We start from the raw sequence: 16,530 nt of genomic DNA, 5'->3' as shown, positions 1-16,530 counted from the left end.
GATCTGAACACATCACAGCAGCTTTAAAGTCTTTACTCTGGCTTCCAGTCAGTCACAGAATAGATTTTAAAAGCCTGCTGATGGTTTATAAATCCCAGAATCTGTGATATGTTCAGAGAATATAAACCCAGCAGAGCTCTTAGATCCAAGGACTCGGGTCAGCTGGTCCAGTCCAGAGTCCAGACTGAACCTGGAGAAGCAGCATTTAGCTGCTGTGCTGCAAACAAGTGGAACAAACTGCCAGAGGAGGTTAAACTGTCACCAAATGTTTTTAAATCCAGGTTAAAAACAGATCTTTTCTCATGTGTCTATGCATGAAATCCATCTTTAACTTATCCAGACTGTTTTTAATTCGTTTTAATTATTTTATTTGTTTCTCTTTATATTCTTTTACATATTTTAATGCTTTTATTTTATGTGAAGCACTTTGAATTGTTTTGTACATGAAACGTTCTACAGATAAACTTGACTGGATTAGAGAGAATAAAGTTGCTATTCTTCTTCTTTACAGTAATAAACCCAAAGCACCATCATGTAAGCCAGCAGGCACAGCAGCATAACTAACCCATGGAGGAATAAGTTATCTCCCCAGTTCCATCAATACAAAACATACTGAACTCAAAGCCAAGCACCACTGCTTCACCAGCGGTTAAACAGTCCGTGCACCGAAGGGAAGATGGAGAATCTGAGCGGTATCACAGATGGACAGAAGGCTGAGACCAGGGGGGGTGCACAGCTTCGGTGAGGGTGCAGTCACAGAGGAGCAGGAATAAGATGGTGTCCATCCTGGGAGGCTACAGACTGGACTGGACATGAGCTGGAACAGAGCCGACTGTCCACACCGAGGAAGCTTCGATCTTTCAACATTTGCACCAATCTAATAGTAATAATAATAAATATCTTTAATAAGTCAGGGTTGGGGAATGCAGTCTGCTTTGCAGCCACTGGTTTGGGCAGCAGCAGCAGAGACTCAGAGTGCTAAAGAATAACAGTGAAAGAAGGCTGGTTCTGAAGCCCAAGGTGTCCTTGGGTAAAGAAGAGTGCTGCAGACCGTGGACAACACTCCACAGAGGATGTACTGAGTGGAAAACAGACGTTAAAGCCTTCTTTAGCTTTGCTGCATGTTGAGTGCGTGCACGGAAAAATATAATTTCTGTTACGGATAAATACAGCATTCAATCAATTCAATTCGGTTTTCTGTTTCTGTATTTATCAGACGCTTTTATCCAAAGAGACTTAAAAATGAAGATATAACAGCTTTATAAAAGCTAACAATAAGCTCCATAGAAGGAACCCAGGAGTCCGACTCTGTCAGAGGGGACAGAGTAGAGATAGGGTGCAGGCATAGAAGGAAGAGCAGAAAGATAAAGTGCAGAGATAGAGGGGGGAGGGAAGTACAAGGTAAGTGCTGGGATAGGAGATGCTCTCTGAAGAGCTGGGTTTTCAGGAGCTTCTTGAAGATAGACAGGGACGCCCCTGTTCTGGTAGCGCTCGGTAGGTCATTCCACCATCGTGGGACGACACATGAACAGAGTTTGGATTGTCTTAGGCGTGGTGTAGGAGCTGCTAGACGACAATCCTGGGACCAACGGAGGGACCCAGTTGGGACAGAAGCCTTTGTGAGAGCATTCAAGTAGATGGAGCCGTTCCATTAAGCTCTTTGTAGCTAACATCAGGGACTTGGATCTGATGCGGGCGGCTAAGGGCAGCCAGAGGAGCTCAATGAACAGAGGGGGGGCGTGTTCTTTTAGGCTGATCCAAGACCAGACGCACCGCCGCGTTCTGGACCATCTGCAGAGGTTTCACAGGCTGGAGACCAGTTAGGAAACCAGTTAGGAGAGCAGTTAGGAGACCTGTTAGGAAACCAGTTAGGAGACCAGTTAGGAGAGCAGTTAGGAGACCAGTTAGGAAACCAGTTAGGAGACCAGTTAGGAAACCAGTTAGGAAACCAGTTAGGAGACCAGTTAGGAAACCAGTTAGGAGACCAGTTAGGAGAGCTGTTAGGAGACCAGTTAGGAGACCAGTTAGGAGAGCAGTTAGGAGACCAGTTAGGAAACCAGTTAGGAGACCAGTTAGGAGAGCAGTTAGGAAACCAGTTAGGAAACCAGTTAGGAGACCAGTTAGGAGACCAGTTAGGAGAGCTGTTAGGAGACCAGTTAGGAGACCAGTTAGGAAACCAGTTAGGAAACCAGTTAGGAGACCAGTTAGGAGACCAGTTAGGAAACCAGTTAGGAGAGCATTGCAGGAGTCACGGTGGGAGATGACCATGGCCTGCAGCAGGAGCTGGGGGGCATGTTGAGCTGTTAAATCTTTAGAGAACAGATTTGTCTGAAGTTACGCTGCCACACCAACAGAAAAAGGAAGGAAAACGAGAGAAACGTCAGGAGTGAAAGCACAACATTAAAATGTATTTATTTAGCTGTTGAATTAACTTAATTATGGTTCTGTTGGTCCTGGAAGCAGCTCTTTGCCCCAGAAGTCTTCCTCAAAACTGGTGCTTTAGAGTTAGAATCTAACGTGAGATGGAGGTAATTCTGCAGAGACACACAGCTGTTCAGTGTACAACTAAAACATATTCTGTGGTGCATGGGGAAGTTGTCTCTGTTGCTTCTACTTCTGAGCGAGGAACAGGCTCAGAGTAATTCATTCATAATAAAATCATATTTATCTGTGTGGTTTATTGTTTCCCAGAATCCCAACAGTTTCAGAAGCATAAATGGGAAACATCCCAGGCTGAATCGAGGCGAAAGTCTCCTTCAAATAGAAGAATAAACTCAAAAGCCAGTTCTATTTGCCCTTTAGGCACGGGAAGAAAAAGGCTGATTGTCAGAACCTCTGAAAAAGCTCCAGAGCTCAGATTCTGTTGGAAATAAAACAACTAACAATGAAACATTCCTATCACAGCAAATGTGTTTCCAATAGAAAAGAAGCACTATTAAAAGCCTTGGTTCACCTTAACAGCTCTGAGATCAGAACCTCTCTCTGCTGAACACCAGTTTCTGTTGGATTCGCTGTAATATCACTGCTCATGCACATTATTCAGAGTTCTGAAGAACACAGGGAGCCACTCACCATGTTCTTTCCCATGTGAAGTCCCACAGAGCAGCAGCAGAAACCATGTTATCATTTTCCAACTCTTTCCAGCTACTGTTGTCATTCAGCAACAGGAAATGCCTTCATGGGAGCAGCTGGTTGGTGTGATCTCTGTAAAAATGATTCGGTTGTATCATTCCTCGGTGCTCCTGAAGACATTTTTAAAGGTAAAGCAGAAATACTTACATGAATGGGTGAGATTGGCTCTTAAAATCCTTCTGACAGATTCATTTTGGTTTGAAAGCAGCGAGGACTGAACCGGTGTCACATTACTCCCCGAAGCCACAGCCAATGAGACATGCTCTGCAAAGCTATTCGCTGCTTAAGTTGACGATAATGATGAAATCCACGTGGATCTCAGAGCAGGAAATGAAGCGGCTGTATTCTGGTAAGTGTGAGTCAGAGCGGCGAGATCGGGCAGGCAGCGAGATGCTTGGAAAGGATTCACAAACGTGGGTCATGTTTGCCCTGCCAGAGAAATGCTGGTGACACACATTCTTTGGCCCAGCCTAGTTTTCTCAGACAGTTTCTCTGAGGAGAACATCAACAGGGGAGGAGACGGAGTTGCACAAGTGTGGCAAGAGTTCAAAGGAAGTGTCAAAACTGCAGATCAGCTGTGGTGCAGCATTTCTTAAAGGAGGGTTTCATAACCGACTGACTGCTTCCCAACAGGTCAACAGGTCCCAAAATTAACCTGCATTTTACTGGTTCTGTCTGTGTGGAGGCTGCAGGTTCTGCAGTCTGCTGGTTCTGCAGGTTCTGCAGTCTGTGGGTTCTGTGCGGGTTCTGCAGTCTGCTGGTTCTGCAGGTTCTCTCCATGTGTGCGTGTGTTCTCTGTGGGTTCTCGGTGGGTTCTGCAGGTTCTGCAGTCTGCTGGTTCTGCGGGTTCTGCAGTCTGCAGGTTCTCTGCAGGTTCTGCAGTCTGCTGGTTCTGCAGGTTCTGCTGGTTCTCCCCTTGTGTGCGTGGGTTCTCTGCAGGTTCTCTGCAGGTTCTCTGCAGGTTCTGCAGTCTGCTGGTTCTGCAGGTTCTGCTGGTTCTGCAGGTTCTCCCCTTGTGTGCGTGGGTTCTCTGCAGGTTCTCTCTGGGTTCTCCGGCTTCCTTCCACCGTCCACAAACACGCTGTCAGGTTACCTGGTGACTCTGAAACTGTCCTCAGGAGTGAGTGTGAGGTTCTGTCTCTGTGATGGACCGGCTACCTGGATTAGATGGAGCCCACCTGGATTAGATGGTGCCCACCTGGATTAGATGGTGCCCACCTGGATTAGATGGTGCCCACCTGGATTAGATGGTGCCCACCTGTCCAGGTGCACCCCCGCAGGCTCCTGCCCCCCGCAGCCCGACAGTTGCAATAAGCAGGGATAAATGGACGGATGGATGCATTTTACTCTGCATTGTTCTCCAAATTAATCACAATCTCACATCTTAATCTATTAATGCTGCAGAAAGAAGCAAAAGCAGATTCCTGTTAAGAACAAGGGGCCCAACATAATCAATACATTCATTAAAAACAGAAGTGTCCTTCAACAGGAAGCTGACAGGACAGTAACTGCTCGTCCCACGATGGTGGAATGACCTACCGAGCGCTACCAGAACAGGGGCGTCCCTGTCTATCTTCAAGAAGCTCCTGAAAACCCAGCTCTTCAGAGAGCATCTCCTATCCCAGCACTTACCTTGTACTTCCCTCCCCCCTCTATCTCTGCACTTTATCTTTCTGCTCTTCCTTCTATGCCTGCACCCTATCTCTACTCTGTCCCCTCTGACAGAGTCGGACTCCTGGGTTCCTTCTATGGAGCTTATTGTTATCTTATTGTTAGCTTATTGTTAGCTTTTTATAAAGATGTTATATCTTCATTTGTAAGTCTCTTTGGATAAAAGCGTCTGATAAATACAGAAACAGAAACATCTGTATGTAAAGGCGATGGTTTCATGAAGAGTTTAATATACTGATAAGTTAGTTTGGGTTTAAACCCCAAACATGTAATTTCATGATAAAATAAACACGGCTTCCCATCTTAAAAAAGTCCCTCTGAGTCATTTACTGTGAAACCAGACAGACATCTGAAATACTGGGAAAGACCCTGAGTGAGCCGTTCCAGTTAGGAGAGACGACTGTGGGGGGGGGGGCAGCCTCCCAGACAGGGAAGTGAACGGTGAAAACATGTGTCAGAGTGGGCGTGGCCTCCCACAGCCACGCCCACATCGGTCATGTGATCCCCAGCTCTGAGGATCAGAAGCAGCCAGTAAATGTGCTTCTAAAGAGTTTATATTTAGCTGCGGTGCACATATGAAACGTGGCATTCGTACTTAGATCTGCTGAAAGGTTGAAACAAGTCGCTGGACTTTCCTGTCAGAGCCTCACAGTTCGAACTGCGTCAATTATTTCAAGATTCTGGTGTCAAAGCATCAATATTTGGCTTGTGTCCACAGTTCCTTCCATTAATCACCAATAAGTGTGGAGTCGTGTGGAATAAGCTCTAATAAGTTCTTTGGGTCACTTTCTGCAATCGACCAGCAAACAGTTTACAGTAAACAGCTGAGATTCAATAGAAAACATTCTGCAGAAAATACAAACTACAATACTGAATTTTGCCCAAGAACAGATCTATTTCTTCACATATTTGGATTGGGGGGGGGGCCTTACAGGGTCAACACAAACCATGCATCACAACTTCATCTCTTAGCTCAATATTCACGGTTTTGTTTGGTTTGTCTGTGGGAGGAAGGATCTGCAGAGAACTCAAGAATGAACGAGGAGATGAGATAAGAGCCTGCAGATAAGACTGCGAGCTGAGAGTTAACCACAGCACCGCTGCCCCCCCCCCAGGACATTCACAACAAGGAGGAGGAGCTCAGCGAGGAGGAGGAGCTTTCAAAGTATTAGTTGATAACAATGACTTTGTTCAGGTGATTTTTATACACCAAACTGTAACAAATCCACCGTAAAAACAGTAAAAGGTGAAAAGTGATTTGAAATATCAGCGTTTTTTTAAGTGTCATAAAACTCTTCCTTTCAGTAAGATCAGCTTTATTTCCACCTCTCCTCCATCAAACCTTCTGCATGTGAACAGAGACAAACACAATCTTATATTTTTAAGTTTCAGTCGACACGAAACTCAGATTTTAGCGTAAAACATGATAAATTTCACTTTTAACGCAGCAAACAGCCCATCAGGGGCATATGATGCAGAACCAAATCATTTACAGAACATTAAACATTTCACAGTGAGTCCATCTTTAAGGCAGATCTGTGACCTCTGATATCAGCTTTGATGAACTGAATATGAACCAAACTGCTGAAACGTTAGCAGAGAAATGAGTATAACAGCAGCAGAATGCAGGGATCTGCTCAGGAGTTTGACCACAGCGTGCCTCAGATCCAACGCATCCTCCTCCTTCACAGCCTGAGAACATCTGGGAAACGAGGAGGCCAGCAGCTGGACCTCCTCTGGTTCTGGCTGCTTCCTCCCTCTTTGTCCGAGTCGGTGTTCTATGAGGTGCCAAACATGTTGGTAAAGGTCCGGGCTGCAGGTCTGAGCTGCAGGTCTGGGCTGCAGGTCCGGGCTGCAGGTCTGAGCTGCAGGTCTGGGCTGCAGGTCCGGGCTGCAGGTCCGTCCAGCACCAGAACCTTCTGCTGGGAGGCTGTGTTGCTGTAATACTTTCAGTTCCAGGGTCACTGGCCTCCTCCGATGGGACAAAGCTGAACATTTAAAGTTCGCTCTAATTAATCTTATAATTAACACCTTTATGAATGCCTACACCCCCCCGCTGTGATCCGTTCTCCTGGTTTACAGCTCAAAGGTCCCAAATGAATCAGACATTATTTTAAGAGCTCCTGTCTTGGATAAAAACATCCAGAAAGTTGATGGATTTCTTTGTAATTTCACAAATCCCTCAACTTAACATCGAGATTCATCCATTTGCTTTAGGAATTTTATTATACTAATATGCAGAAACCCGATTTCTGCCCGACTTCCCTGAGTTCTACGGTCAGTCTGAAGGATCTCTGTCCAGACCTAAAGATTCAGGTGACATGCACCTGTTTTACATGCTTCTGTAGGGGGGGGGCAGCCAAAGAGGTGTTCAGATAAACTGGAGCGTCCCTTTTTTAATAACTTTGGACTGAAATCAAACCAAGCGCCACACGGTCCTGCGGCGAGGCGTTTGGCTTCACAGGCTTAAGGCACTCAGGCATAAACCAGCTTCTTTACGGGTTGATTAAAGCGTCCAATAAAAGGCGTTTGACCAACCGTCCAACCAGCCAAACCTTTCACTTTATCAACAAAACACACGTTTGAAAAACTGCAGATTCTTTTTCAATAAACTGCTAAAGAAATTGCTCTTGAATCAGCATTATTTGATCATTAAAATCCATCCATATATAGCATTCAGAACCATTTGTTCTATCATGATTTCAGTGAAACAAACTGAAGCAGAAAAGGCACAAAGTTCCGCTGCATCCTCTACATCTGTGCAGACGGGAGCTCACAGCTTTGCTCGGGGAGTTTCCTGCAGCACTGCCCTCATATCCATCAGTGCATCCTCCACAGCCTGCGCCAGATGTGCCGCACTGGTTTCCTTACAGCTGCTAAATGACGACAAGGCAAAGTTTATGTGGTCGTTCATGGGATTGTAGCACACACCATACCCGTCGGGCACAACCGGACCAAAACACATGACGCAGTCCGTCTTGGACGGGACCTTGAGAAGGAAACAGGCAGTTAGCTATCGATGGGCAAACTTTCCATCTTTTACTTCAGATTTACGACACACTCGCTGGCTTTTACCTGACTTGTAGACAGCCGGTAGTGGAGCGCTTTAGTGTAGGCAGAATCTTTGAAGATGGCAGGTACAGAAAGCTTTTCCTCAATGGCTTGCATCTTAAGGCCCAGCAGGTGTCGGTCTATGGCCTGGCCACTGATGGCCTGTCAACAGAATTCATTTAAATGCATTTAGGGGAGCATGAAGGCACTGAAGCAGCTGCACAGACGGTCTGATGATGCTGCAGCTACGAAATCTGGATTTTATTAGAGCAGAGCGACAGTGGGAAAAGTTTCAGAGGATCTTTCGTCAGATTAACTGACTGCATCAACTTTAAGGATGTGCATAATCGATCAGACGAGGCTCCTTTTCTTCTCTGGGGAGGAGGAGACTTTTTCAGAGACTGAGACGCAGAACTGATGTTCACGGCGCCGTTTCTGCCGTAGTTTGCAGCTACAGAGGAAGCAACAGACTGGAGCAGAAGTCCCTACAAAACCAAGCTTAGGATGGCGGTATTTCACTCAAAGGTGGACTGCACAGAATGCAGGATGAAGCGAGCTTAACCACGGTTCTACCAGCATAGCCAGGACCCACCAAACCGCCACAGGAGCAAAAAGACCAGACGGAAAGACAGAAGCTAAACGCTGCTCTGGTGATTAATGATGACATCACGACTAATTGAGTTTAATTGGCCTGATTAGTCGAGCTAAAAAATTACTTAAACACTTTGGTCCACAGACAGACTGACTGTAACCGCAAGAAGCTCCTGAAAACCCAGCTCTTCAGAGAGCATCTCCTATCCCAGCACTTACCTTGTACTTCCCTCCCCCCTCTATCTCTGCACTTTATCTTTCTGCTCTTCCTTCTATGCCTGCACCCTATCTCTACTCTGTCCCCTCTGACAGAGTCGGACTCCTGGGTTCCTTCTATGTAGCTTATTGTTAGCTTTTTATAAAGCTGTTATATCTTCATCTGTAAGTCGCTTTGGATAAAAGCGTCTGATAAATACAGAAACAGAAACATAAACATCATCTGGGTGTTTAAGGAGAAGCTCAGTTCAATTTGACCTCAGTTGGACTGCATTCATTTCATTTTTGTGCTGAGGCTAACACAATAACACAGCTTTCAGCAGAGAACACAGAACTGGTGACTGCAGCTTTTAACTAACCACATTCTCTGCTGAATGGAGCATTTCTTTACTTCTTCATTTAAAGAACAGACACAAGCTTTCCTTTGGTCTTTCAGTGTAAACAGAGCAATATTACGCTTGTTTGAGGGTTGCATTAATTGCCTGTTCGGGTCTGCAGTGCCGACCACGAGGGGTCCTGGTGTTGTTCAGGTTAGGCTCACCATGTTCGTGTACGACCTGTGGGCTTTCACAGCTTTCTCCATCAGATCCACCTTCTCGGTGTTCTGTGCAACACAAGAAAGAGACGGAACAGTAAAGTATCCGGGGGTTTGAGCTGTACTCTGAGCTGGTTAAAACAGTTGCAGACCTGCTTGCTGGGGTCATCAAAGGCTTTCACAAAGGAGGCCGAGGCGCTTGAGGCCGATCGGATCGTGTCTGTGCGACCCAGTCTGTACATGCGCAGGGAGGCACTTTCATATGTGGCGCAGCAGCGTTGGTGCATCCTGCCGACAGCAAAGAGGCAACGCTCAATATCACAGAGTCATCGGCAAGATTCAGCTCCTCTCATATAAATTAGGCAGATAACAGAGTGGTGAGAAGCAAAAAGCAGCTCAAACGACAGCATCTCACCTGTAGAAGGCCAGCTGCAGCGCCACCTGTATGAAGGCATCGGGGCTCATCTTGTGAGCTTTGGGGACGTTTTTTCCAAAGTGGCCAAACACAATAACCTTCATGTCCAGGTCTTGAGCCAGTCTTTGGAGGGAGAAATGTCAGGATGGTGAGCGCCAGAATGTCTCGACAACAAGAAGGATGAATGCGTGCAAACAGCTGCGCTCACGTGTCCATGCTGCGCTTGGCCTCCTCGATGTTCGTCTGGATCTCAGGCGTGATGTTGAAGTGCAGTTTAGGCGGCATGGGCAAAGACGCCGAGGGAGACCGAGCCGTCTCTGGCTTCCTCCTGTTAACACAAATGACACGTAAAAACAAGGTTTCCCATCTGTGGTGAGGCTGCCCGTGTGGGCGTGACAACCGCTGAAAACTGGAAGAAATTTCCCGACACCTATAGTAAGCAGTGCTTACGTGTATTCCACAACATGGTCGATCAAGGCCACAATGGGCGGGCCCTCAGCTGGGGCATGCTCATAGTTTGCACCACACGTCCCATCTTCTCCAATAATAAACTGAAAAAAAGAAAAAGGAATTAGCATTCAATTCTTCATGTGTGTCCTGTGTCAAAAAGAAAAGCACTCCTCCAAGCATCACTGCATGGCGGCACTCTCACTAAAAGTTAGCATCACTGCACGGCGGCACTCTCACTGAAAGTTAGCATCACTGCACGGCGGCACTCTCACTAAAAGTTAGCATCACTGCACGGCGGCACTCTCACTGAAAGTTAGCATCACTGCACAGTGGCGCTCTCACTAAAAGTTAGCATCACTGCACGGTGGCACTCTCACTGAAAGTTAGCATCACTGCACAGTGGCACTCTCACTAAAAGTTAGCATCACTGCACGGTGGCACTCTCACTAAAAGTTAGCATCACTGCACGGCGGCACTCTCACTGAAAGTTAGCGTCACTGCACAGTGGCACTCTCACTAAAAGTTAGCATCACTGCACGGCGGCACTCTCACTAAAAGTTAGCATCACTGCACGGCGGCACTCTCACTGAAAGTTAGCATCGCTGCACGGCGGCACTCTCACTGAAAGTTAGCATCGCTGCACGGTGGCACTCTCACTAAAAGTTAGAATGCCCCGATGCATGCCTTGGTGCATGCCCCGATGCACGCCCTGGCGCATGCCCTTTAAATAAAGAGCCTGTGAGAGGGGCTCACCTGCAGCGTCTTGTCGAACCAGCGGTTGCCACTGTTCCACTGGCTGCCTCCTCCATGCAGCATCTGAACGGCAGCACGGCTGCGGTACATCTCATTCGTTACTTGAGGCACGGATCCATCCAAACACAATGTGAAGATGCTCTTTTGGATAGCTGTGACGGATTCTTTGTTGGTCTTATCTGGACACATAAAGTACATAAAGGGTTCAGCTCATCTAATACCGTGGGAGATTTTATTCCTTTAAAGAACTATAATTCCTGATGTTAAAGAACTTTTAACTATTCTAAAACACAGCACCTGTAGTGCTGAAGTATTTTAGTTTGTACACACCTACCCATTCATTTTGTGCACCGACTATTGTCCAGTTCTGCAGGTTCGGGGTCTTAGTGTGACACAGCAGCCTAACTGGTGAAGTTTAGTTAATAAACTTCACCAGCCTGTGCACAGCTTACAGACAGTCCCTGGAAAACAGTGCACGGTCGTATTCTGCAGCACCCTTTCGCTCAGTGTGGAGAGGTTTGAACAGACTCACCCTTTATGAGCTCGAGGTAGGCCTTTCCCCAGCTGTCTCTGTGCTGAGTGGTGAGGATGCCCACAGGCTCAACGTTCCCCTCCTGTGAAGCACTGCAGATCCTCTCCAGCTGATCACAGATCTGATCTTCAGTCAGCGGAGTCCCGTCACTGTTGTACACATCCAGCTGGAAGAACTGATATCCAAAGCTGGTCAGGTTGAGTTTAGCAGATGTAAAAACAGCTGCAGCTGGAAAAATGTCAACCACTGTGACTTCTGCAGGACCCACTGACCTTTTTAACTGCGTTTAGTGATAACCTGCAGCATAATATCTCTAATGCCAGAGCACTTCTAACATGTTCAGTGAAGCCAGACTCCTCACCTGGAAGTTGTGCGCCACAGTGATGTGTTTGGGAGGCGGTGAGCTCTTGGCGTGGTTCACAATAGAGTCTCTCTTTAAACCGGGGATGCGGCACGATGAAAGCACTTCATAGTATTGATTCATACACAGGGGCTTCCCTCCCATGTACTCAACTGGCAATGTTTCACTGAAAAACATGTAAGTTTTGTCATTAAATGCTTCTATAGCCAAAGAATACGGTGAAGATGTAGGACAAACACAATAAAGTCTGAATAAAAACCCACAAACAGGGAAAGTATTCCAGAGATCTTTCATTTAAAGAGCAAATAACTCAGCAAACCAAAATATATCGATGCAGAAATGGATCAAAGTAAATGCAAAGTAAACAGAGAACATTTCCTGGTGAGTACTCACTTATCGATCATCGTCTTAAAGTCCAAAACACCTGCTGTAAGTCTGGCAGCGAACCTAAAGAGTGAGAATGTGCTTATTCATTCAATCTTACCGATAGGCACACTATAGGCTGACTTCTGGGGGATTTTCAGCTGTTTGGGGCGGGAAAAGCAGACTAATCTACGGATACCTCAACCCTTCCCACACTTTTTAAAGTGGAAACTGGCCACATCTGTGCCAGTTCCACTGATTCGGGGATTTATAGTGTCTCAACTGCTCTGATTTACTGCCCAAACCAATAAATCAGTTGTTCCCTCAAGTGCTCGACTCATTTATGGCAACTTAAGCAGCAGACATGGCCAAGTGGAGCTGCACTACATGAGGTTTTTAAAAAAACTGTGATCAGGAATGTTCTTTTAGAGCCACAAAGGAATTACAGAGCCAAAGCATTACGTCCCACTGCTGCAGACATTTAGCATGCGCTAAGGTTTGTCAGCAGTATGAAACACAGCATCTGTGAGGTGTCTCTATCAGGCTTTATGAATCCCTGTAAAGCAGGGAAGTCAAACTCCGGTCCTGGAGGGCCGCTGTCCTGCAGGTTTTAGATGTTTCCCTGCTTCAATGCACCTGATTCAGATCAATTGAATCTCTTCAAAAGATTGTTAAGTTCTGCACAAACCAGCTAATGAGGCATTGATCTGACCCAGGTGTGTTGGAGCAGGGAAACATCTAAAACCTGCAGGGAAACATCTAAAACCTGCAGGGAAACATCTAAAACCTGCAGGACAGCGGCCCTCCAGGACCGGAGTTTGACATCCCTGCTGTAAAGGTTGTTACATTAACCTCAATAACTGTAAAAATCAAATAATAAAACAGTTTCTACTGCCACTGAACATGGAGCCACCCTGACTTTGTGCTTGATCACCTTATTTGTCCCAGCTTATCATTGAAGTCCATGCGGGGCAAGACCAGCCCGGGACTGGAATGGACCACCACAGGCATTCGGTAGTCAAGATAAGCAAGTTGCACCCACCACTCTGACAGCTGCAAAGGCAAAGAGACGCAGAATGAGCGAATCGTGGGCTGAGATCATGAGATGAGCGAGGAGGAATCGTACGAAACAAATAAGAACAATCTAAGTTTGCTTTTGAAGATGAGAGGAAAATCCCTTAAGTTAGATGTAAAGTTCTTTAAATAAATTAAATGTTTTATTCATTTATATATCCATGCACTGAACCAGGCATGTCTGGCTCAGTTCTAATCTTTACCCAGTTGTCGGTGTTGCACGCCCTCTTCTGAAGGCCTTTCTGCAGTCGCTCTCCCAGCCCGCCTGGTTTCTGGAACTCCTGCAGCAGCTTCTTTGTGTGCATCAGCTCCTCGGCGTCTACAATGGGCTCCAGAGCAGTGATGTAACGCTCACAGGTCTGCTGCAGAGGGGGGACGGGCAGACATGGCAACCCTCTCTGGTGGCTCAGGTACCTGCCAGCGACCCGAGTCGCTGATACGGGCCTGACCAGGTGTCGGGGCCTGACACACCCACCGGACTTTGCCATTCCCACCTTGTCCAAAAACACACAGAAGCCGACAGTAAATGCAGGTAAACGAGTCAGTTACAACGTTTTTTACTGCCAAAAGCATTAAATGTGACTGTTATGTTTCTATAACATAGAACTAAACATGTAACTAATATTTAGCTCAAGGTTAGATTACTGCAGGATGAGCCAAACATCTGTCCACCGCCTCCAACTGGTCCAAAGCGCTGCTGCCAGGCTGCTAGCTAACACCTGTAAGCACATCACACCTGTACTTCACTCCCTCCACTGGCTGCCTGTAAAATCCAGTTTAAAACCTTTCTTATTTGTTTTCAACGCAGTTAATGGCCTTGCACCCCCCCCACACACAAGTGAAACCCTGAGGCTTCACCAACCCGGCAGAGCTCTGCTGCTCAACATCTACTGGAGGTCCCCCGGTCCAGGTGGAAGCAGTGGGGTGACCGATCTGTGGCAGTGGCAGGTCCGAAAACTCTGGAATACTCTGAAAATACTCTGAAAATACTCTGGGAATACTCTGGAATACTCTGGAATACTCTGGAATACTCTGAAAATACTCTGAAATACTCTGAAATACTCTGGAAATACTCTGGAAATACTCTGGAAATACTCTGGAAATACTCTGGAAAACTCTGAAATACTCTGGAAAACTCTGGAAAACTCTGGAAAACTCTGGAAAACTCTGGAAAACTCTGCCCTCTGAGCTTCCTCAGCTCAAAGCCAGATTAAAAACATACTTATTTAAAGTAGCTTCTCACTGAAGCTGTGGCTCACCTTTCTGTTGTTGTCTTGTGTTATATGTGATCTATTTTAAATCTATTGTGAAGCACTTTGGTCAGTCTCTGGTTGTTGTAAGCTGCTATATGAATAAATGTTGATTGATTGATTGCTATTAACACTGAAAAACTCTAGATGCTTGATAAATGCAAAAACACAGGTCATGAATCTTTAAATCGTACATTTGTAGCATAAATAAACAAGTTTGCAGGAGCATTCAGTCATATCAAAAAGCTCAAACCACTGTTAACTAACATATGTGACAGCTGTGAAACCGTAATGTGTTCAAATGCTCCTCAGACAGGAGGGAGTTTTCTTATTCATGAGGCTTAGAAGAAATAAAAGTGAATGTCGAGTCAACTTGTTGGCTAACACATGTGACCTTTGACCCAGTTAGGTTAGCTTGAGTTCAGTATCAGAAACTACTGTTAGCTATGCTAACAGCTAGCTAACTGCTAGCTATCAAACGTTCCTTTACTTTACGGTATTATTTCGCTGCCATTAATTAATATTTTTTAGAGTCATTCAACCCATTTCTAATCGGAGAAACAAGGCTCGAGTCAATGTCATTATTCGTGGCAGTCCGCTAAAGCTAGTTTAACAAAATAAGCAGACGTGACGTTTGTTCGCACTCACCACAGTTCTGCTGCAAATGCCCCACATTCTGCAGTGAAAGAAACGCCCTCAGGCTGTGATCCAAGCCCAGCAAGGTGCAGCTTCCCAGCTCGGTGTTTGTTCTGCGTGAAGCCAGAAACTCTGCAGGCAAACCCGGGGCAGCGCTCAGTGCGGAGCCGCACAACGCAGCAAAAGCCTGGCTAAGATTACCAGGCTGTGGGGGTCGTAAATAAGAGCCGAGAGTAACTTGGTCATATTAGTTATCATCTTATTACTGCAGATGCTGAAAGGACCGTCATACACTACAAAAAGTTACACAAGATTAAATAGATGTGTTTTATATTTTGTGTAATTTGTTCTTATCACACGGAAGCTTATTGCATTCACTTGGACTTCACTTTTTTCTGTTTTACGGAGTAATTATTTTTCTGTTTCTACGCTTAGTTTAATCAAGTTTTACTATGATCTGGGTTTAAGACACTGGGAGACAGCTCTGTCTTTCAGTCATATAGATGGTATTACTTTTAGTTTGTAGACTTTATGCAGGCACCTGAAGACTTTGCGTTTGTTCAGAAGGAAAGACCTTTCAAATCCAGGATCAGCTGGACATCTGTGGCATGCTCCATGGATACAAGATGATGCATCACCCACAGCTGAGGACCTCCAAGACTAAGGAGATGGTGGTGGACTTCAGGAGGAAGCTCCAACCTGTGTCCACCCTGTGGTCAGGACATGCAAACATCTGGGGCTGCAGCTGGATGGCAGATTGGACAACAAACAGAGGCTCTGTTCACAGGAAAGGATGGAGCCGTCTGTACTTCCTGAGGAGGCTGGGGTCCTTCAACATCTGCAAAAAACTGCTGCAGATGTTTCACCAGTCGGTGGTGGCCAGCGCCCTCTTCTACGCTGTGGTTTGCTGGGAGGCAGCAGCGAGAAGAGGGACTGAGGAGAGCTGGCTCAGTGGTGGGCACAGAGCTGGACTCTCTGGTGACAGACTGCTGTCCATACTGGACAAAGCCCACCACCCTCTGCACTACGCCTCCATCAGGCAGAGGAGTGTGTTCAGTGGCAGCCTGCTGTCTCAGTCCTGCTCCAACAACAGACTCAAGAACTCTTCTGTCCCTCCGGCTGTACAGCAGCTCTCAGTGATGGAACTTCTGCTAGTTCTACGGTCACTTTACATTTGTAAAACATTTATAGTTGTACAAAACATTTATAATTGAACAAAACATTTTATTTTTACAGTTACTTCCTAGTTTTTGTATAGATTCTAATGTATGTTGAATGTATGTTATGTTACTTTTTGCTACTGGATGCTTGAATTTCCTTCGGGATCAATAAAGTATCTATCTATCTATCCATCTATCCATCTATCCATCTATCTATCTATCTATCTATCTATCTATCTATCTATCTATCTATCTATCTATCTATCTATCTATCTATCTATCTATCTATCTATCTATCTATCTACCTATCTATCTATCTATCTGGCTACGTGGTGAAATA

The 16,530-nt window shown here is 45.8% G+C and overlaps 1 protein-coding gene across 1 annotated transcript; it reads right to left on the bottom strand.

Moving 5' to 3' along the window:
- Positions 1-6,643: 6,643 nt before the first annotated feature.
- On the bottom strand, positions 6,644-15,176 carry crata (carnitine O-acetyltransferase a). The gene is made up of 14 exons (XM_072372608.1): positions 15,043-15,176; positions 13,348-13,638; positions 13,005-13,123; positions 12,101-12,154; positions 11,708-11,873; positions 11,347-11,521; positions 10,815-10,993; positions 10,062-10,162; positions 9,820-9,939; positions 9,612-9,734; positions 9,349-9,484; positions 9,203-9,265; positions 7,879-8,016; positions 6,644-7,792 (listed from the first exon to the last, which is right to left on the bottom strand). Exons 1-14 carry the CDS (start codon positions 15,067-15,069, stop codon positions 7,577-7,579), a joined length of 1,908 nt encoding a protein of 635 aa, XP_072228709.1. The 5' UTR covers positions 15,070-15,176; the 3' UTR covers positions 6,644-7,576.
- Between the last annotated feature and the right edge of the window lie 1,354 nt (positions 15,177-16,530).

This window comes from Leuresthes tenuis, unplaced genomic scaffold, assembly GCF_036924035.1.
Source record: "Leuresthes tenuis unplaced genomic scaffold, fLeuTen1.0.hap1 SCAF_19, whole genome shotgun sequence".
In the NCBI taxonomy this organism is placed as follows: domain Eukaryota; kingdom Metazoa; phylum Chordata; class Actinopteri; order Atheriniformes; family Atherinopsidae; genus Leuresthes; species Leuresthes tenuis.
The sequence above is the reverse complement of the archived record's forward strand: the minus strand, read 5'-3'. Positions and strand labels throughout refer to the sequence as shown.